The 24056-nt window shown below is 35.8% G+C and overlaps 1 protein-coding gene across 1 annotated transcript; it reads left to right on the forward strand.

Annotated features, from left to right (window-relative positions):
- Positions 1-15851: 15851 nt before the first annotated feature.
- Positions 15852-19909, forward strand: LOC140153440 (forkhead box protein A1-A-like). The gene has a single exon (XM_072176193.1). It carries the CDS (start codon positions 16437-16439, stop codon positions 17838-17840), a length of 1404 nt encoding a protein of 467 aa, XP_072032294.1. The 5' UTR covers positions 15852-16436; the 3' UTR covers positions 17841-19909.
- The last annotated feature ends 4147 nt before the right edge of the window (positions 19910-24056 follow it).

Genomic DNA, 24056 nt, shown 5'->3' on the forward strand with positions numbered 1-24056 from the left:
CTTTCACGAAAATCAAAAAGAAAAAAACACATATTTGGACAGAAAAAACGTTTGGCATACCAAATTTGATATTAATGTGCATCCTCTTCACTGACATGGTCTATTAGCGCCATTTTCAATTCACTTAGATATTGGATGTTTCATAGAGCTCTTTTGAAAGAAGATGATTTTCATAATCAGTATCTACATTGTTTCCCGAAGAGGTGTACCAATTTTTTATTTCAATTCTGGACTTTTAAAGTGTATTGTGTAAATAACACATTTGAACTTAAAGTAATCACTGATTTATTTTCAGCTAAATGGCCATAATGTCAGATAAAAAATGGCGACAATGGTAAGGCTCCGTATGTTTTCTTCTTGGACATTTCAACCATGTACATTTCTATGTAAAATGCCCTGCATTTATTACACATATCTTCATAAATAACATTTGAGATATCATCTGATAATCCCCACCCCTTTAAATAACCCCTTTTCATACAATGAGATGCTGTCCTGTCACTTTATGCAATTTTACATCTCAACAGCGATATTAAGAATATACAATTCTTGCCGCAACTTAAAAGTAAAAACATGCATGTGTTATGCCATGTCAATTTCGCATGCCTTTTCTATTTTCTATTCGCTTGTAAATATTAATAATTAACATACATAAATTGTTATTCGTTGTTTTGTGACCATTAACTTGATGTTAAAATGTAAGAAAGAAAGCAAATGTGTTTGAAGTGTTTTGAGGGACCAATAAAAAATAAAGGTGGCATTCTGCAATTTGCTATAGTTATGCTTTTATTGATTATGCAATGAAATGTTTCTTTGTATTTAGTATAAAATTGACAAGAACGCTGGTCAAGTTAGGTATCAAATTAATTCTACAGATTTATTTTTGTAGCATATTTTGTTAGAAAGATATGGACGTTTAAAATTTTAAGAGTCTTTCGGGGTACTCTTTATCTCAATAAACGTATACATTCTTTTACAGTCACTTTTTAACAAATGTTATAATAAATCAGATAATCATTTTTTTTAATTATCTAGCATTCATCACTGATCACTTTCTGGATAAGGGAAGATGGTGATCTGATATAGCTATATAGCATCCATAAGCCTTTTCACACCTTGCCTTATAATAAACCGAACAATTTATGAGTGATACGGACAGATACACTTTAAACTATCGCCAAGCTTATACATTAAAAGATTCCTCCAGCGCAGCGCAAGGCGATACATCATGTTTTGTGGATAATATTAGTTGTATTTCTCCCAAGCAACCGATGCCTTCAAAGGACACTTGATCCTAAAAAGGTCAAGTTTCCAGCCTACCAAACAATGAGCACTGATCCCCCTGCGACGGATTCATCGAGATGCATTTTTCCCCTTATGGTGTCATAGCCATTTTCCCTGTCAATATGGAAGTGAGTTAAGGGCTGGGGTATGAACGTTTGGACAGTATTTATTTTGGGACATTAGAGCACATCAGACATATCGAATTGCATTCTGAATACGAAGAATGTCATTCTGATATCAAATAATTTTGATTTTTGAAATTCGCAATTTAATACATATTTTATGGCAAATCATTAAAAATTGATATTTTTGATATTTAACAGTACTTACAGTAGATTTATACTTAAAGTGTATGTAGGTGGGATGAAAAGCCGACGATCAATTGAAAATTTTGACCTTTCGTATTGAAGATATGGATTTTTTTCCCAAAACACCAAAAAAAAATTAGGTCTTTTTGGAAAAAATCCATATCTTCAATATGAAAGGTCAAAATTTTCAATTGACCGTCGGCTTTTCCTCCTGCTACATACACTTTAAGAATATATCATTAGATTTATATAATTTACTTCGAGGACTGTTATATATCAAAAATTTTGAAAAATATCAAATTTTTATAATTTGTCATAAAATTTGTATTATATTGTGATTTTTTAAAAATGAAAATTATTTGCTATAAGAAAGACATGCTTCGTATTCAGAATGCAATTCGATAGGTCTGAGGTGCTCTCATGTCCCACAAAAAATACTGTCGAAACTCAATAAACGCTCATTTTGGATCCCTTAATAATATCCCATAGCATATCAGCAGCAAATCATGCCATAAGGAGTCCAAAGCGGGGACTCTCTTGTAACACGTATTTTTGTATCATCATTGACGATGCATATTATACCGGGCGGTTAAAAGGATGCGATAAAGGCATTTATATCCATGCCCATACCAGACTTACTATCTACTGAAGATAGCTAGTGAATAAGAGATTGGCAGGCTTGCCTTAAGGCCCTACATAGATACACCTCTCCGGAAACGCTTCTGGCTACCGAGACTCGCCGAAGCTTTTTGCAGTCTAACTTCACTCTAGCTCTGACAGGGTGCTGGAGAGTCTCTAGTCTTGATTCAAGTCTTATAATAAAATATTGAGTCTATCAAAATGATTATAAACTCTGAACCCAACTGATATACATGTACGTACGTATAGGCCAAAAACTACCAGTATACTGTGAAAGATCTACTATCCATGTTCCGTTTCATCACTCGTATCGTGTAAATGATATGTTAAGTAAGAGCAAGATTGCTGAACTATAGATATTTACTCTAAGTGACGATTTTTGTTCTTTAAAAGAAAAAAACAGAGTTTCAATTAACTATGCCACATGCCTGCATGATATTCAAGATTGAATAAAAATGTATCACGTTTTCTCAGGATACACAATATCAGCTATATGGATACAATATTAGACTGTAATTCAGTCTAGTAGTAGTTTCCATGTCTTCACCTGCATAACACTTTTAAGTAGTGACAATTAAACCACGGTAAAGAAACTGCTGCTACACAAAAAAGTGCTAGGTAACCGTAGAAGAAGGCAGGTGGGATTTTAACGTCTAGAAAAGGTTGTGAAGAGGGTCAGACACTGAATGGAAATTTGATGTCTAGCGCTTGATCGGGAGTCATCTTTGTTTTTCCTATTATGGTAGAGAATATTTGATGGTATTTGCATGTAATTTTATACTATGAAGAGAAATACTAATGGTTTCAAAACAGCCGTCTTTAGCGCGGTCACTATCATCACAATTATTGTGACACATTACAAACTAGGCTCACATTTTAAAATATTTATAAGCGATCTGCTATTTCTATATGTCTGTGTGTGACGTGTAATAATAAAGGATCTTCTTGAAATATATTTGATCCGTAATTTACACTAACTAAAGTAATGTATAACCTTGGTGTTATTAACTTTATGTTATTGCCATACCTTGTTCAGGTTTATGCCAATGTTATTAGGCCTACTTGCGATCAGCAATGGATAGCAAATTTGCTATCAGCAGTAGATAGCAAATGTGCTATCAGCAGTAGATAGCAAATTTGCTATCAACAGTAGATAGTAAATGTGCTATCAGCAGTAGATAGTAAACCTTTGTTATCAGCAGTAGATAGCAACTTTGCAGTAGATAGCAAATTTGCTATCAGCAGCAGATAGCAAAACTAGTTTTCTATTCAGTAAATAGCAAATGTGCTATCAGCAGTAGATAGCAAATTTGCTATCAGCAATAGATAGCAAACCTTTGTTATCAGCAGTAGATAGCAACTTTGCAGTAGATAGCAAATTTGCTATCAGCAGCAGATAGCAAAACTAGTTTTCTATTCAGTAAATAGCAAAGGTGCTATCAGCAGTAGAAAGCAAATTTGCTATCAGTAGTAGATAGCAAATTTGCTATCAGCAGCAGATAGCAAAACTAGTTTTCTATTCAGTAAATAGCAAAGGTGCTATCAGCAGTAGAAAGCAAATTTGCTATCAGTAGTAGATAGCAAATTTGCTATCAGCAGTAGATAGCAAACCTTTGCTATCAGCAGTAGATAGCAAGTTTGCTATTAGCAGTAGATAGCAAATTTGCTATCAGCAATAGATAGCAAAATGTGCTATCAGCAGTAGATAGTAAATGTGCTATCAGCAATAGATAGTAAATGTGATATCAGCAGTAGGTAAATGTGCTATCAGCAGTACTGTAGATAGTAAGTGTGCTGTCAGCAGTAGATAGTAGTAAATGTGCTATCAGCAGTAGATAGGCTATCAGCAGTAGATAGTAAATGTGCTATCAGCAGTAGATTATAAATGCGCAATCTGCAGTAGACAATAAATGTGCTCAGTATCAGCAGTACATAGTAAATGTGCTATCAGCAGTAGTAAATGTGCTATCAGCAGTAAATAGTATAAGTGCTATCAGCAGTAGATAGTAAATGTGCTATCAGCAGTAATGTGCTATCAGCAGTAGATAGTAAATGTGCTATTAGCAGTAGATAGTAAATGTGCTATCAGAAGTATATAGTAAATGTGCTATACAGCAGTATATAGTAAATTTGCTATCAGCAGTAGATAGTAAATTTGCTATCAGCAGTAGATAGTAAATTTGCTATCAGCAGTAGATAGTAAATTTGCTATCAGCAGTAGATAGTAAATTTGCTATCAGCAGTAGATAGTAAATGTGCTATCAGCAGTACATATATAGTAAATGTGCTATCAGCAGTAGATAGTAAATGTGCTATACAGCAGTATATAGTAAAATGGTAAATGTGCAATCAGCAGTAGATAGTAAATGTGCTATCAGCAGTAGATAGTAAATGTGCTATCAGCAGTAGATAGTAAATGTGCTATCAGCAGTAGATAGTAAATGTGCTATCAGCAGTAGATAGTAAATGTGCTATCAGCAGTAGATAGTAAATGTGCTATCAGCAGTAGATAGTAAATGTGCTATCAGCAGTAGATAGTAAATGTGCTATCAGCAGTAGATAGTAAATGTGCTATCAGCAGTAGATAGTAAATGTGCTATCAGCAGTAGATAGTAAATGTGCTATCAGCAGTAGATAGTAAATGTGCTATCAGCAGTAGATAGTAAATGTGCTATCAGCAGTAGATAGTAAATGTGCTATCAGCAGTAGATAGTAAATGTGCTATCAGCAGTAGATAGTAAATGTGCTATCAGCAGTAGATAGTAAATGTGCTATCAGCAGTAGATAGTAAATGTGCTATCAGCAGTAGATAGTAAATGTGCTATCAGCAGTAGATAGTAAATGTGCTATCAGCAGTAGATAGTAAATGTGCTATCAGCAGTAGATAGTAAATGTGCTATCAGCAGTAGATAGTAAATGTGCTATCAGCAGTAGATAGTAAATGTCCTATCAGCAGTAGATAGTAAATGTGCTATCAGCAGTAGATAGTAAATGTGCTATCAGCAGTAGATAGTAAATGTGCTATCAGCAGTGGATAGTAAATGTGCTATCAGCAGTGGATAGTAAATGTGCTATCAGCAGTATATAGTAAATGTGCTATCAGCAGTAATGTGCTATCAGCAGTAGATAGTAAATGTGCTATTAGCAGTAGATATAAGTCAATAAGTGTGCTATCAGAAGTATATAGTAAATGTGCTATACAGCAGTAGATGGTAAATGTGCTATCAGCAGTACATAGTAAATGTGCTATCAGCAGTAGATGGTAAATGTGCTATACAGCATCATATAGTAAATGTGCTATCAGCAGTAGATAGTAAATGTGCTATCAGCAGTAGATAGTAAATGTGCTATCAGCAGTGGATAGTAAATATATCAGCAGTAGATAGTAAATGTGCTATCAGCAGTAGATATTAAATGTGCTATCAGCAGTAGATAGTAAATGTGCTATCAGCAGTAGATAGTAAATGTGCTATCAGCAGTAGATAGTAAATGTGCTATCAGCAGTAGATAGTAAATGTGCTATCAGCAGTAGATAGTAAATGTGCTATCAGCAGTAGATAGTAAATGTGCTACCAGCAGTAGATAGTAAATGTGCTATCAGCAGTAGATAGTAAATGTGCTATCAGCAGTAGATAGTAAATGTGCTATCAGCAGTAGATAGTAAATGTGCTATCAGCAGTAGATAGTAAATGTGCTATCAGCAGTAGATAGTAAATGTGCTATCAGCAGTAGATAGTCAATGTGCTATCAGCAGTAGATAGTCAATGTGCTATCAGCAGTAGATAGTCAATGTGCTATCAGCAGTAGATAGTCAATGTCCTATCAGCAGTAGATAGTAAATGTGCTAATGATCAGCAGTAGATAGTACATATGCTATCAACAGTATAGTAAATGTGCTATCAGCAGCAGATAGTAAATGTGCTATCAGCAGTGGATATGAAGTGTGCTATCAGCAGTAGATAGCAAACGGTGCCAAGCAATATAGCAAATTTGCTCATCAGTAGCTATGAGTATCAGTAGATAGCAACAGGTTGTTTGTTGTTGTTATTTTGGTTGCTCATTCAGTGGATAATACAAGAAATGGTCTGCTCTTGCACGAGGCCCAGGGAAATGTGCTGCATCAGCAGTAATTGAAGTAAATATGTTTCAAGCAGTAGATAGCAAATGTGCTATCAGCATAGTTAGCACAAAAAGTCAAGCTATCAGTAATATCATTTGTAAAGCTATCATCTACAGTAAAATAAATTTTACATTAAAATATAATGCTATCATCAGCATGATCATGATGATCAGTAGATATACGGTAGATCAGCAGTAATATTTACAATATTATCAGCATATTTGATGCTATCAGCAGTGGGTATACCAATCTAAGAAAAGTTTATAACATGTTTTTATAACCTTGACAAAATAGTTTCATACTTTGCAAAACATCGTTTGTCAATATTTATGTTAAAAACTATTTGTGACAGCATTTTACGAAATTTTGAAAATGTCAGGAAAATGTTTTGTGTTTGCTGGAAAGTTAGATTTCTGAACAACATCAACGTCAAAATTGTACGTATGTGTAGTTTGCGATGACAGAATAACTGTATTACTAGTATTATGCATCTATTCGATACTTCTCATATCTCATCATAAAACTTATCTTCATCGGAGCTAGTCTTATTTCCCTTAAGGTCTTACGCGTCACCTTATGTTCCCCCTCCCGGGAGGTGCTTCATGGACTCTCCTTTTCAAAATTAAAAGTCCCAAGGCTAGCAAGAAAATCATTTCTTTTATTTCTCCTTCAGGCTCTTATCCAATGACATGTGCAGCCACTTAATATAATGCCCAAATCAAAATGATGATGGCTGCTGATGCTGCATCCCACATCAATATGGTCTAAGTTATCTTTATTTTATTTTTAAGTGTTAATCAGTATAATATGCGTTGTTTTTCTTTATAATTCCACAGAAAACATACAAAACAAAATTGGTGGCACACGCTGAACCCACGCTGGCCCGTGGGGGACATATCGTCACATTTGCATCGTGGTTGATCGCGTTGAATTGCTATAGGGGACGTTACAAGTACTACCCGTCACTAAAGAAGCTGAGAGACTACGCACGCTTTAACGTATCAAACTGGTAACGATGTTATGGATGTCTGCGCGAACACTTTCAAGAGTGGCCCAGGGGCATGGGACACCCAAAACCACAGCTTATCCATGACTTCTACGCTTTATGAAAAGAGAAGAAAGAAAAAATGTATAGTTTGAATTAAGATTATTACTTAAGCAATTAAAAATGTAATATTTTTCATATCATATACTCATATCGTGGATGATATTATGACGGTACATTAGAGTGTTTGATTTAATATGATTTGGTTTGTTGTCTTCATAATCCTCTGTCACATTATTAGCCATTTACATGCTATAATAAAGACCATTGGTGAATGTCACGAATTCAAAGCAACGTTGGCACGTATATTTTGCTGTACCATGTTTTCGTTGATTTAACGATCACAAATTGTATATTCGGGCTGGCGTGGGGGAAAATCGCTACATTGACAAACCACTAACTAATGATCAATTACTGGGGACAAGAAGATGAAGGATATACATGGTCAAAAGTCATGGATTATTCCCGAAAATAGTGTACCCATAGAGGGTCAAATTGATGAGAAAAATGAACAGTTAAAATTTACTCTCCACAATAAAAAATATTTTGGAATTCATATTGCCATTGCTAATTCCTACGAAATAAAATCAAATGTTTATAACAGAGTTCTAAGGAAATCGCATTTTGATTTTTGATTGAGCAGTATCACCCAGATTTTACTGAAATCTCAAATGATTATACTGGTTCGGAAATAATCTCACGAATCCCTCTTTTAAGGGGTGTGTAACTTGAAAAGCTCAATAACATACTTGTTTTCTGTTTAATTATAGTTTTGTATATTTTTGGCTGATCAACTTAAAAGGGGTAAGGTAACCTACCATTTACTATTCTGTCTCTCTTCAAAAAAGTCCATGCACATAGGCAGAAATTGCTTTAAAATGCCTCTGGAAGTTGATAAAGTAGTGACAACAGTGCACTAAAAATAACTTGATGAGAAAATACTGGAAATGATCTCGCTAATCATAAAAAAATGATCGATTTTTATCATCATCTTGGTGATAAGCATGATAGGATATCTCTCCACCTTTCCACGCAGGTCTTCAGGGGCAGACTATTCCGTTAGTGGCGCGAATCGAAGTCTTCCTATTTTAAAAGCAGGTGATATTAAAACAACTATCATGATGCGGGCATACCGGAACTTTACCGAAAGGAATAATATTTTAGACAGTTAATTACCGTGGTGTTTCTTTTTCATCGCATTTACAGACCGAAATATAACGGTTAGCCTCTAGAAATGGGCATGTATGTTATCTGGGTTTGTGTACAATGAAGTCCAATCGCAATCATGGTAGCATATACCAAGTTTAAATTGCAGGAAGCAACTTGGAGGTAGCCCCTGGTGGGTCTTTAGATTTTTATAATGTTCCAATTTTAAAAGAACAGCTTGGAGCTTTGCAACTGCCCCTTATCTTGAAGCACTTTTTGATGAAACATCTGCACAAACTATACCTACACCATTACTAACCCTGCTGTTGAGGGTGATGATGCCAATGCTGTATGCAATTCTAAATATGGCACAAACAATAATATAATCCCCACACCCGTAGCTCGGCACCCTGGCATGGCAACCCCTCCTCAAAAAAGGGGAGGCATAAGGAAGAGAGGGAAAGCTAGAGTGAAAGGGGAAGAGAGAAAAGGAGAGAAGATGAGGAGAGGAGAGGGGAGGCGAGGGGAGGCGAGGCGAGGCGAGGAGGAGGAGAGGAGAGGAGAGGAGAGGAGAGGAGAGGAGAGAGGAGAGGAGAGGAGAGGAGAGGGAGGGAGGAGGGAGGGGAGGGAGGGGAGGAGAGGGGAGGAGGAGGAGGAGGAGAGAGAGAGGAGAGAGAGGGGGAGGAGTTGGGAGTAGAGGGGAGGGGAGGAGTTGGGAGTAGAGGGGAGGGGAGGAGATGGGAGTAGAGGGAGGGGACTGGAGGGAGAGAGGAGGAGGAGAGAGAGGAGTGGAGAGCAGTCCCTTTTACCATGTTTACCATATTGATCTCTACTATATTAATTAGTTTTGACCTCACGCCCTACCCACCAAAGTTATTTAAATTATACTAGAATTGGAAGTCTTTAGGTAAAGCTTGTCAATGTCAAAATACCCCTGCCAACTTTTCTCCACTACGCAAAAAAAAAATTGTCAATTATTTTATAGAAATTTTACACACCTTTTAAAGTAGACAGACATGTTGAGGTCTCACGCTTTGTGAATTTTCCAATTCAACTGTCACTCTGAAGCGATTCCAACATTTATTACGAAACCCCTATAACCATTCTTGTTTCAAGTGGTGTGATTTGTTCAATTCTTCTCCTTCTATTCTTGCTTTTATTCTCACAAAATAGATTGCACTAAAGCGCACGTGCTTCCTATACTGATTCAGAGCCTCCGACGATTGTGCCGAGGCAGACCCAAAAACGTGTAATAACAATACCATGTCCTGAGTAGCCTGCAAAATTACACCCCGCAATTCGACTAAAACTTTCATTCCCAAAACATAAAATACCTGAACTCTATTTAAAACGCTCCCACACCTAGTCCATCATTTTGTTGTGAGTGTGAATGGACTAGTGCCGTAGTATATAGCTAACAAGCTTGTAATCATACCTACCCTTGGCCTTGGTGGAATATTCAAGTCAAACAGTCACGTTTTTATGTAAGTCTATAACAAAAGCGTAAGTCAAATGAAAAATTTCTTTTCAGATTTTTGATTCTTTTATCAATTAGTCCTTTTGATTATGGTGTTGAACTTCTACCGACCTATGGTATATAGTCTCAGACCGTATATAATATGGTGTCCCACAGGACCTCTGTGCCTGTCATACCGTGTGTACGTCTCACTGATATCCTCATCAGGTAAATAAACAAACCAAATATATTTATAAGTTTTAATTATTTATTAATTAGCAATTATTGGGATCATTATAATAATTTATATTGTATTGTCCTTCTTTGCATCAGCAGAATTGTATACTTATGTACTTATGATTAGGTACTTCACAAAGTTATAACTTCGTCGCCTCGCCTGCTGAACTTATCATTATGTGAACGAATCATCATTTTTAATGTAAGTGTTTAGCAGGGGGGCATGGGATGGAGTGTCTCATTCTTCCCAGCGTCATCATTTCTTGTAAGTTTAAGTTTAGGTCCCACATTTAATATGAAACAACTCCGTCGACCCCTTAATAATGTTATCATTTCAATATCCCCTATTCCCTGTCATAATCAAGTGTCCGATGACCTATATTGTTTTTTGTTTGCTTCTAAACAATATCTGCTATCTACTGAAGATAGCATGGGGCTGCAAGTGCATGCCACGTACAAGGCGCGTCGGATCCAGAGAGGAGCATGACCTAGCGGTGTTTGCACTTATATATTGAGACAAATAAAGCTGACACATAAGAGGAAATGTATGGATTCTGTAAAGAAGATCCCAAGGCTTGAAATAAGGGGAGTCATTTCCGCCCCATGTGCATGATTTTAATCGGGAGGGGGCCAGAGGATGATTTAAGGAAGCCCCATCATGCACTGTAAAAGTGTTATCACTAGAGTTTCAACTGCCACTTTACTTTTCAAATCCCATTGAACTCTGTGCAAAAGATGTTGTTTTAGAATTGCCCGTGTGTCCTTATTACTTGGTCGATTTCAGATTTAAAGTGATGTATGCATGACGGATAATTCACACCTTCTGTAGATAACATAAAATGTGAAATCGACCAACTTTTTGAAGGTGTTTTTATTGTAAATATATCTGTCCAAATTCAAATTTAACCATGCACGTGTGTATGCAGTGGGCGGGCAGTGGTGTCATGTTCACTCACATAGCTGTGCTAACCGCAAGACTTGCTGGGAAGTGCTTAAATCATCCTCTGGGAGGGGGCAATGTTCAAAGCTTTCGTTTGGATATATTATTGACCTTAGCTCAAGAACCACAGGACATTGAAGACATCATATAAATACGACTATTTGTTTCTTGACTTATTTCCTATGCAGATCAATGTATTATTATTAAGAAATTACACTGCCGTGTTTTAGTTAAACGGCTGAAACTGGAAGAATGTGGCTCGTGTCATCCGGCTCGCCTTAATTAAGCGGCCCATGCAATTGCTAAATATTAAAGATATATATGCAAGTACATAATGCTTTAACCTTAAATATAGTAACTTAGTATAAGCGCTATGAATAATGAAGATGAGTGCTATCTTCTGAAGATAGCGTGAATAGAACTATCAAGCAAACTGTATACAAGTACAAATAGTGCAGATGGGTCAGGCTGCAAGTGCCATCTTCTGAAGATAGCGTGTACAATACATAGTGAATGAATTCAAATGTGCAGAGCAGATATGGCTTCAAGTGCTATCTACTGAAGATAGCGTATACAATATACATGGTGAAGGACTTTTAAAGTGATATACAGAACAGACATAGCTACAAGTGCTATCTACTACACTGAAGATAGCAGCTATCTTCTGAAGTATTGGAAGTGTAAAGCTATGGACTGCACGTGTTATATTCTGAAGATAGCGTTTGGGCCATAGGGCTTCAAGTGCTATTTATATCCAGATAGTAATACACGTGCTATCTAATGAAGATAGGCCCATGTAGGTAGGCTATATAATATAGGAAGAGTCTTTAGTTCAGAGCAACATGCAAATATTATCCATATAGGATAAAAAAGTACGCGTTGGAATCGTAAGGATTGCAAGTGCTATCCACTGACGATATCGAGCTCCCAGGATCGAGCTGCAAGTGATAATATCTATTTACTGAATATAGCTAGCGAAAAGCGAGTGTTATCTACTGAAGATAGCGTGTATAGGGCAGGTGCTTGCTATAAGCATATCTTCTGTAACTTATAATAGGAATGTAGAAGTGCTATCAGATGATAGTGTACATATAGGGTTGATGCTATCTACTGAAGATACTGTTAAATGCAGAATATTTTATGGAATAATTATGTACATCACATGCCATGTGCTACGGTAATCCCAAATGCTCACGGTAGGCTACTCTAATAAATATCGTAAAAGAGTCAGTAAAATCCCCTATTTTAGAGTCACATGAAGGACCACTCCGGACCACTCAGAGAAGATTAAAATTTCACACCTTTAGAAGAATACAAATGTGTTCAATCTACTTTCAGCGATTTAAAAAAAATCTCTATTGAAAATAACACTTTCCAACATGCGGGAATTAAAGTTCGTGGTATAAGGCACATAAAGAGGGTACCTGCGACAAATCGTAAAATGTGTATAAAATCTTCATACACCTGTTTCACAGCTCCATTTATCACGACAACATTTTCGCTGTAAAATTCGTCAAGAAGCCTTCACGCATCAATACAATTTCTTCATTAATACATGATATGCATGCCTTTACGTAGTATTCGTACTTTAACACATTCATTTCTTTTCAAATCTAATCAATCATAATTGATATTTGACACAAAAAGGTATATCCCATACAATTGCCTCAATGAACCATCAAAATAAAACCACTTTGTTAACTCACACCTGGGGTCGACAATTAATTGAATAAAAAGTACAACAAATTGAAAGAAAAAGCCAAATCGTGCCAATTGTAACAAAATAGCCAGCAAACTGTCAAATAGCCCTGAATGGATGGGATTGTTCCGTAAACCATCATAATTTAGGACTACTTATGCGTGAGATTGCGTTTAAGGACGATAAGCGGTCAAATCGTGGTATGCTGAATAAGAAATCATCTTTTCATTCATAATAATTTGATTCGAATGTTCAATTCAATCTACGCCTAAGTATTAAAACCATGTTGGGCAGAAAAGCTGGAATAAGTGATGGGCGGTATATTAAATCGCCGTAGGGGTGGTCTAATCGTTACTAAATACCAAAAAAGGAACATGGTGGTTTTAAATTGAAATTAAATGGGTTAATTGCGAGAGCAATCGATCGCAATTTCCTTTTTCCTTGCTTGATCTCTTACTCAAGTCAATTTAAATATGTGGTCATGCAGTTGTGGTAATTATGATGTGGCTTTGGTAAAATTCTTAAAATGTATTTCGTCTTCCCGTTACCAATAATCGGCTAAGTATAACCTCGGTGATGTCGGGTTGCGAGTAAGTTAATTGCTGCTCTGGACACAGAAATTGCAAAGGTGTTCAAAACATGATGTTCATATTTTTTCCAATAATCTGAAGTTTTGACATTTTGATCTCATGTTTCATAAATCATTGTCAAAAAATATTGTTGATTTTTTTGATAACAAAATAAATAGTGACAAAACAAGTGACAAGAGCCATTCGAAGTATACTAAATTAATAAACCTGTTTTTTAGGATTCTTTTCTTTCTTCTGTGAGTGACAAATATCCAGGCAAATTTCCGAGGCTGAAGGCTATTGACATTTTCAAGTAAGCGTAAGAAAACTACAGTGATTGAGTAAACAACCACATCAAAACCTGCATTCACAAACTGTAGTGATCAAACCATGGGTTGCATGCAATGCTGTTTGCTATTCAGCTCAGCATACGAGCCCAAGCCAACGAGAGCTAGCGAGCTAACGTGGCGATATCTCCCTGTGTGATGAGGGCGCGAGCTAACGACACCGTCGCTAAAGCTAAACGGGGCGGCGACGACTAAAATTGAGTAGTATTTGCACAAGTTTGACAGATTGTGATTGACGCTATTAATATTAATATATGCCCGTAACAAGTGATTCGTTGACCTGGTGATGGGATGGAAGCAAAAGAGACTGCAGGTTCTGAATTGTAATTTGTGGTGATGTCGCCATGCATCATCTTTTGATCTTGTACTTTCGCTCCCAAAATGAAACAAGGAGCATTTTATACCTTTACAGAAAAAAAGAAATTAATATAACATTTGAAAAGGGGCTACAAACGTCTTGAACCCAATATACTTTATGACATAGGTCTAAACTTATTTTGATTAAAAAAAAAAAAGCAAGTCGGATAATCTGAAAAAAATAAAACAATAAAAAAACACGAAATTTGCTATCTACTGAAGACAACAATTTGGTACAAAATATCAAATGCGTATTTGAGCATCACATACACCACTGCAGAGATCTATGCTTTAACTGCGGTTATCTACATATTTTCATGTCGTGATGGTTTCCAACTTTTTTTTTTCAGGAAAGTTGAGATTTTGTATCTAGGTTTATTTCCTTGTTAGGCAGCCATGCTTAGAAATGAAGCATATAAATGTTTCTGCATGGTGAAGTACAAAGAAGTTCACATGGTTGTAATTTTACTCGAGCATGGATAATCATGACAAAACTAAGTTTATGATCGTCGCTATTGTGGAATATACAGAGTTCATTCCGCAAAAGGCAAACCACTAAATCATTTTAAAAAACATTTTGTGATCAATCTGACATGAAATCCGTGTCAATTTTTAAATATTTAAAGGTAAATTGGTTTTGTATCATTTTAGACTATATAGCAGATCGAAATCAATTAAGGGCGTCGTTCATTTTCACCTTTTTGACAATTATGATTTAATGCAAACATTCCACACAACCACGTGCGTACTTTAAAAATTTTTAAATGAAATATCATTATAAAAAGGTATCATTCTCATGATTTCACCTATGTTGATGGTGTCAATCTCTACATGCTATGCATGCTATACCATGCTTACCAACCATATTGTATAAATTTTAATTTCTATAATCATATGGTTTCAAACATTTGGCACGCACGATCCTCGCTCCGGGCTAAACAACGTGGTAAAGAATAAGTAAAAACTTCTAACGAACTATAGGCACCAAAATTGCAAATCACGGCACTTCGTGCATGACAACGGGTATACAGACCCATATAAACATCAAGTTACTCGACTCGACAAATTCCCTGGTAAAAATCTTGGTGGCTGCTTCACATTCAACAAGTTATATACAAAGTAAAATGGGTCGCTCAGATTCGCCCACATTTTTCACACCTATGCGACAAGGTTAGCAGTAAAAGACAACATAATATCGACGAGAAACACTTGCAAAATTAAACGTCCAAACTCAGTCACCCTCACGACATGTGTTTTAATTAGGTGCTCAACAAGAAAATACCTGAAAAACATTTTACCACAAATCCAATGTTTACCAAGTTATTTTTACCCATCGTGCTAAAGTAAGATTTTGAAAGTATAAGACATGCAGATCTCGGTGAATTTTGAGCGGGCTCTTAACTCAAGTTGCTTTATGGTTGAACAATCGCGAGCACCATGGTAGTCATGTAAATGTTCCCATAATAATACGACAACAACAAGTGAACAAAAGACTGTGACGTCATCATATTAGTAAGTGCAATTGTATTCCTGTGTCTGTAAAAGGGTTGAGCGATTTTGAGGCTATTTTTACCTGTCACCTACTGACACGGTCGGTTGCTGGTGAGCGTGCATACTGTATGTAATATAATATTATTCACATATTGCCAGCATTAATTACTGACATGACATGACAAAATAATATCTCCGTCTTATTTGTGCATGATAAAATTTGTGGATTGTTATTTTGCTGCAAGAAGTTTCAAGTTTTGGTGTGATCTACCTACACTGCTACACTGGGAGTGTGCCCTCTTACGGACAGTTCGATTTATATAGTTTTATGGCAATATGCACTTAAAAGCCAGGAATGTCCCTTTATAGTGCGTATATCGATATAATGATGTTTGCCGGCTGAGTTCTCGAGTTTGATTGACACTTACTATCGCTCAATGAAAATCGTCGGTGGTCCTGAAGGGATAATTCATCACCAATAGTAAAGAGGAGGATCGCGATTCTCTGCATACCAATTAGACGGTGGGCGTGGCTATTAATTACTCCGTGCTCTATTGATGTGTATTAACATATAGGTCAGTGGTTCAACTTTAGCGCACATTTATCGCTGTCACTGAGTGAGTTTCTCAGAGACTTTTAAGCACTTACAGTTGAGAATTTATTTCATTCTCTCTCATTCACTGATCGAGAACACACGTATATTACGACAGTCAGCGTTCATAGAAAAAACTCGTCTAGTGCAATTCACTAAGTCATTTTCTTCAACCTCGACGACTTTTTATCATCGAATTGGGGTACATGGACTTACTAATGGCTAACACAGCAATGATTTCACCAAAGCCTGCATATCCAGGTTCACCAAACGCTATGTCACAGATGAATAGTATGGGCACCATGTCTGCCATGACATCAAGTGCAAGCGGTATGACAAGTATGAACTCTATGGGCTCCATGAACACTTATGCTGGCTCTATGACACCAACGGGCTACGGTATGGGCTCCATGACAAACATGAATGCCATGGGTAGCATGACCAATATGACCAACATGAACTCTATGAACTCAATGACGGGTATGTCTTCGCTAAACAGCATGAACGGTATGGGAACGCTGGCTCCCATGAACAACTCCGCGGCGATGAACATGCGGCTAGCGCAAGCACAGGCCGATATCAACCGTGCTCGCGCTGAGAAGACGTACCGTCGATCCTACACACATGCTAAACCACCGTATTCGTACATCTCGCTCATCACTATGTCCATCCAGCAATCACCATCAAAAATGGTGACACTCAGTGACATTTACCAGTTCATCATGGACTTGTTTCCTTTCTACCGTCAGAATCAGCAGAGATGGCAGAATTCAATTCGACACAGCTTGAGCTTTAATGACTGTTTTGTGAAAGTGCCGAGAACCCCTGATCGTCCAGGCAAAGGTAGCTTCTGGACTCTGCACCCCGATGCCGGTAATATGTTTGAGAATGGTTGTTATCTACGCCGTCAAAAGAGATTCAAGTGTGCCAAGCGTGAACTTCTGAGAAAGCAAGCTAAAGAAGAAGGTGATGATGATCTCGACGATGGACATACTCCCACGGAGAATACCGTGGTATCTGATGAACATGAAACACCTGTCCCTGGTGATGTTGTCACCACGACAACGTGTAGCCCAGCAACCCCTGTAAGCCTGCAGCATCATCAGCATCAGGCCGACCATGCCGCAGACGTCGCAGCTCTCCAGAGTCATCACCAACAACACCAACAAGACCCGTACCACCATCAAGCACAGCAGCACCATCAGCAGCAACTTGTTGATCAGAAACCTTTACACGTAGACCAAACACATCTGACACACTTATCAGAGGGTATGTCCCCACCCCATTCTGCAGGTATCCCCACATACACGCGACCTATCGCACACCCAGCTGCGTCAATGGCAACCATGCAATCGCATCCAGGTATGTTCCACGGACAGCATCCTTCTTTCACGCACCCATTCTCAATCAACAGTATCATCTCTTCAGAACATAAATTGGACATGAAAGGCTATGAAGCAATGGCAGCATATGCTCCGTACAACTCGATGGGCAACATGATGGGCAGCCCGATGGCGAAGCCGTCCATGGACTATAATTTACCCGCAAGTAGCGGGGATGTAACATACAGTCAGTTAGCCACAGCGCAAACAAATCATCACGCACTGTAACACATGTTTGAAAATTGATTTCAACAAAACTTTTAAAACACATTATGGCCGAACTGATGGTGCATTGCATTTCTGAACTGCTTTAAAAGACTTTTGAGACTGACCGTCAAAATAACGGTATGTTTCTTATATTATAAAACAACTTTGATACCGTATGTAGAACTCTTTATATTTGAATGTGTTCGTATTATCCTATTTACATGTAGGCTGTCAACAAGATTGTTATATTTATCATCTTGTGTTTTGCTTTTTGTATTTTAAAAATCAGTCTTTTCAAAGTGTTAAAATAATCTGATTGTCACGTTTAATTTATGTGTATAATTTTGATCACCAATCATGAATCAGAAAATCTTTAAATTAGGGGGGTTTTGCTCGAATCTGGGGTTCAAATCATGTGTATACAAACATTTAATTCTGAAATGTATAATTTTGATGTTAACATAATATAGCAAGTTTTAAATCTAAAGCATAACGCATACTCTAGACGTGCTTTCATTCATTTTTATTTTTAATCGTTATGCTTCAGATTTATAAACCAAGCTAAAAATCAAATGATCGTTAAATATTTATTTATTTCCCAAATGAAACTTCGTGTTTATATTTTGTTAAGTGGCTGATGATTTTTATGTCTTATATCTTATTAAGTTCAATGAATCTATTGTCATAAATGCAGAAATCATTGTGTGGTTATCCGACGGGGTGTAAAACGACATGCAACTATGCGTTCAGCTCAGTTGACAAAGTATAACAATTTTCACGTTTAAATTACTATCGATTTCCTCAAAAGATATCTCATAATTTGTTTTGCTGAAAGGCAAAAAGCATAAAATGTATCACCTTGTGAAGGGATGTCTTCTGGCATGTATCAATATCTTGTTAAACCGACATTTGGGCAAATTCAACTCATTTTCAAATTTGTTTATAAATCATATATAAGCCCGCGTATAAATCGTAGACTCTACCCCCGGCGATTCCCATCATATTTTTATATTAACTTTGATTTCTGCAACTCCGATGTGCACCTGCTGTTCTTGTAAGAGGTTACGAACTTTTGGGATGAGAAATTGATTATCTGTACATAAAAAACTGTACAAAAAAGTGCCAAAGGATAAATATGTTATTGGAGTCCGTAAAATTTGAAGGAAATACGGAAACTCATCCGTGTGTATATATTTATATAACGTATGTTTAGATTATCTTTGTTAAGTAAAACAAAAAAATCTTTATTTGATTTCCCCATCGGGCAAACTTAATCAGCAAAGTTTTATGATGACATAAGTTGGTTTTGTAATCTGTGGCCATGTTTTACAGATCTAAAAACCCAGAAATAATTGCTAAGTTTGAACAGAAAACGCAAATTAAACATCCTAAATGTGTATCTAACACTATCTTTCATGTAATGTTGATTTGGTAAACTAGACATCGTTGATTTAGAGCGCATTTGTTTAAATATGTCTACCAATGCTATAGATTGATCAACTTCTTCATACAAATGATGTGACGGGGCAAAGTTTGATTGCTTTCATCGTGTTAACACATTTTGATAACATTAATTTGATATTTCCCCCAGATTAAAAAATGAGTTGCTCAATGAATTTCTCGATGAACTTGAAAGAAAATACTAATTGAAATATTAATTCAATTTTGCAATATAATTTAATCTCAATGCATGGATGGTTATGCTTTATATTGAGCGATGAATTAATAAGTTTTCGATTTATGAATATTTCTTGTAGATCATAATAATTATTCATAATTATAATAGTATTCAAAAAGTGCCACTGTTTTACAAAATATACAAGAAAAACCAAATCAAAGTGCACTGCACTGTGTATTTCATGCTGTAAAACTTTTAAACTCTGATCTTTTATGTAACACTTTGAAGTTGCCCATTAAGCCTGGTGCACAAAAGCGGGTCAACTGTATATTTTTTGTTTTTATTTTTTGTCTTATTTTTTCCTTGAAACTCCAAAGAAATAAATTATAAGTTGTGAACCATAATGGTTCGTTTAAAGTAAAAACATAACTTGCTTCTTGCTTCTTATTGAGTGTTTTATTTTGTAAGTTTAAGTTCAACTTATTTCATTTGGTTCATCAGGTTTCATGCTACTTTGCATTCGAACAGAAAACATGGTACCATTGTTGATTTGCAATAATGTTTATGCGTGTCCTGTCTTTCAGTTTATGGATACATAATTATTCAAAGTTCTTTTTATATAAAGAATATGATCTATGACATGAAGATGATACGCGGCTCTTTTGATTTGAATCTCACCGTAAAGATTGTTCTCAAAATTATTTACTGTCTTGTTGCCAATGACTATGGTACAGGGTGTATCAAAATGATTGGTACCCGTCAGCTTTGTAGTCTAATGGAAAGCCTGCTTCTTTCAAATTCAACATAAGTTCCTCTTGAAACGACTATAATTTATAGTTTTATGACCTTTTATTACATAAATCTGCAATGTTATGCTGCATTTTGATGTGGCAGTCTTGACCATGCTCACTGGATATTGACGGGTGGGTACCAATCATTTTGATACACCCTGTATACAAACTTTTTCAAAATGATTGGTACCCGCCAGTTCCAGTGATTATGGTCATGACTGCCACATCAAAATGCAAATTAGGATCCGCATATTAATTATGTTGATTAATATCATAAACAGTCAACAATAAATTATGGTCATATCAAGAGGAACCAATGATGCATTTAGAGGAAGCAGGCTTTTCATAACTATCGAAAGTGATGGGTTCCAATCATTTGATACAGCTTGTATCGTGCAGGGCTTCGAACCGTTTACAAGTCTATCAATTCATGCTACAAATGAAATATCAGTGAAAATAATACCGCTATTTAAAAAAAAAAAAGTGTGCTACGCACAGGCACAACGCCTAGACGTTGATCCACAAGCCTCAGCACACTTTACAGGTTGTTTTCATGATTTTACTCTAGCAACCAAATGCATGTATTTCTGGTACCCTCGTGAGTTTATGAATTATTTATTGAAAAGGATGTCACTTGCAAGTAAACATTATTTGATCCACTTAAAATAAATAAAAACATTTATACAGCGCTAACAACTTTTCATCATCATCATCATCATAAAAATCTTTTGTTAAACTTACGTATTTAAGTGGATTAAATGTTATTTTGTAAGTGGCAGCCTTTTTGGTATTTTGTTAATTGATGGGAACAATTTTCTTACTTACATGCTAATCAATACATTGATTTATCGAATTGAGCTGCGTATCAATTGTTTCAAAAAAGTGGTGCAGATATTTGAAACATTTTCCAAGATGCACAAACAAAACTATAGGCATTTCCTTGTTGAAAATAATAAGAGAAACAAATTACACATAAATCTACCAGCATTATCAATTTCCACACCCTTAAAAATAGTTTACTCAACTTAAGTAAAGAGATCACAACTCAACAAATTGTGTAAAAAATTACTCAAATTGAATAAATCATACCCAACATTGAGCTTATAAAATGCACTCAATTTTCAATATGAGCGCCATGTTGGGTATTATTTCCGCAATTTGAGCACTTGTTTACTCATTTTGTTGAGTTGTGACCTTTTTCTCAAGTTGAGCAAAATATTTTTTAAGAGTGCATAGAAATTAGTTGCAAGGGTGAATTAAAAAAAACCATAAACAAAAATACGCAAGACACTTATTCGAAATGTTCTTAAATAAAAACATTTTAAAGGCTAAACACAATCATTTGCACTAATGAAATGAAATCCACGATGACATAATTAAACCTGTGTAATCCCTAATTACTCTTAATTAGACTAATCGTTCAATTAATTATCTTTAACAAAGATCCACGATATTGGACAGTGACAGTTAAATCTTCATTTTCCCATGCACGTCTCTTCATTTTCGCAGCTTTGGTCCGCTGACATGATAAAGGTTTGAATTTTCACAACAAAACCGTTTTGCAGGCCCCTGGATAACTTGATGAGGTGTGAACACCAATTGTAACTTACACCCGTTTCTTAAGGTTTATTTAGAAGCTATGCCCCTTTTATGAGGTTCACACTTATTTCGGGACCCTTTGTGTTGTTAACAAGGTGCAAATTATTTCAATTCAATGCAAATTTATCGGCCTTGTTAAGAGTTGCTAATTTGTAGCATATTTTCACACAGGTAGATTGGCACCAATCGATATCAATCGATACAGGTGTCAGTCCGTGATGAGTTCAATTCCATAATCGGCTCTTCCATTTAAAATACACACTACCCCTGTGGAAGATTTTGGAAATATGTTCCACAGGGGGAGTATGAATTTCAAATGGAATGAACACATTATGCAGCTCCATTTGAAACTTACCCTTCCTCTGTGGAAGATTCAGGTTGAATCTTTCACAGATGGTGTATGAAATTCAAATGGAGCTGCCTAATGTGTTCATTCCATTTGAAATTCATTCTCCCCCTATATGGAAGATATTTCCAAAATCTTCCACAGGGAGTGTGAATTTTAAATAAAATAGCCCAGTCATAAAAAATGTTCAAATTCCTTCGACTAAGGTAAAATATTGATTAAGATATACATGGCAACGCTATTATTATGAAGTATAATGATGGTATCAATTACCGGTATTATAAATTGTGCAATGTGCATCTTCTTTACGGTACCCTCACTGTAAAAAACAAAAACAAAACAAAAACGGATAACACTTAATAAACACTAAAACGCGTTTATAAATTCTACATGAAAAGTGTTGGAGGCGTTGCATATACGATTAACACTATAACACGTATATGATTTATTATTATTTATTTTTTATTATTATTATTATGATTTATTGATGAAATATAGTAACACGTTAACATGTTTATATCGGTGATATAAACGTGTTGGAGTGTATACATTTTTTCACAAATAGGCCTACCTCTTACGTGTTATGGTGTTAACCGTATGCAACGCCTCCTATATTTTTACATGTAAAATATAAAATAAACGTTTTTAGTGTTTATTAAGTGTTATCAGTGTTTTTTTACTCTACGAAACAGGCTATTAATATTAATTATTCATCAATATAATTATGTGTCTGATAGATATAAAAAAAGGTTGCCCAAGGGAGCTTTCTGAAATAATCAAATAATCAAGAACATAACGTAAAAGTATAGGAGGCGTTGCATACGATTAACACTATAACACGTTTATAGAAGGATTTATTGATGGATTAGTAACACGTTAACATGTTTATATCGGCGATATAAACGTGTTGGAGTGTATACATTTTTTCACAAATACCTCTTACGTGTTATGGTGTTAACCGTATGCAACGCCTCCTATATTTTTACATGTAAAATATAAAATAACGTTTTTAGTGTTTATTAAGTGTTATCAGTGTTTTTTTACTCTACGAAACAGGCTATTAATATTAATTATTCATCAATATAATTATGTGTCTGATAGATATAAAAAGGTTGCCCCAAGAACATAACTAGAAATCTCCCAAAACGTTTCATATCTCAGCAAACACAAAAAACGTTATAAGCAGGTTGTGAACTTGATTTGGGTTAAGTTCAAAAGTTTTTAAATGTCGGGTTTATTAAAAAGCTTATAAACACGTTTTGTAAAACACTACAACAATATTTTGGCAACCATTTTTGCAAAACATTTTGTCAACATTTCGTTAGAATATTTTATGTTTCCACTGATTTAGATGAATCTGGAAGCCATACATTATAAAGTTCATGTTTACTTCAAAATTAGCTTTGCCCTAAGCATAAGACGATAAAAAATCTAAATATTGGAAAAACATAAATAACTTTGGTTAAAATTTGCCCAACATAAGATAAATATGCCCTATTTATCACTCTTGGTATTTATCCCAAACTTGCAATTTCCCTCCAACATTCGGGATGAAAGAAAGGTCTTTTTCGCTAAATCTACAAGCACTACCAGTAGCACGACACCCATGTGGTTCTTAAACAAATCTCTTGGAGTTTGGAAGGGTCGCTTAATTTGTTTCTTAACTGACTGTTGATTGTACCACTTACAAAATGAAAAGGATAAAACAAACTGTAACAGATTGAACGATAATAGCTCTTTTATATCCCTTTGATTCAATGTAGAATCAGTAGCATAGGGAATCATTACTTAAAATTAATTAGAAGTAAGAAATTTAGGCGGAGGCCTGCAAATTTGCCGTTGGTGTTTACTTGAAAGTAACATACATTTTTGTGCTGTCGACA

Source organism: Amphiura filiformis, chromosome 5 (genome assembly GCF_039555335.1).
Source record: "Amphiura filiformis chromosome 5, Afil_fr2py, whole genome shotgun sequence".
Taxonomy (NCBI): domain Eukaryota; kingdom Metazoa; phylum Echinodermata; class Ophiuroidea; order Amphilepidida; family Amphiuridae; genus Amphiura; species Amphiura filiformis.

Excerpts from the sequence above, each read along its gene's own strand:
- LOC140153440 (XM_072176193.1), top strand. The coding sequence starts at position 16,437 with ATGGACTTACTAATGGCTAACACAGCAATGATTTCACCAAAGCCTGCA.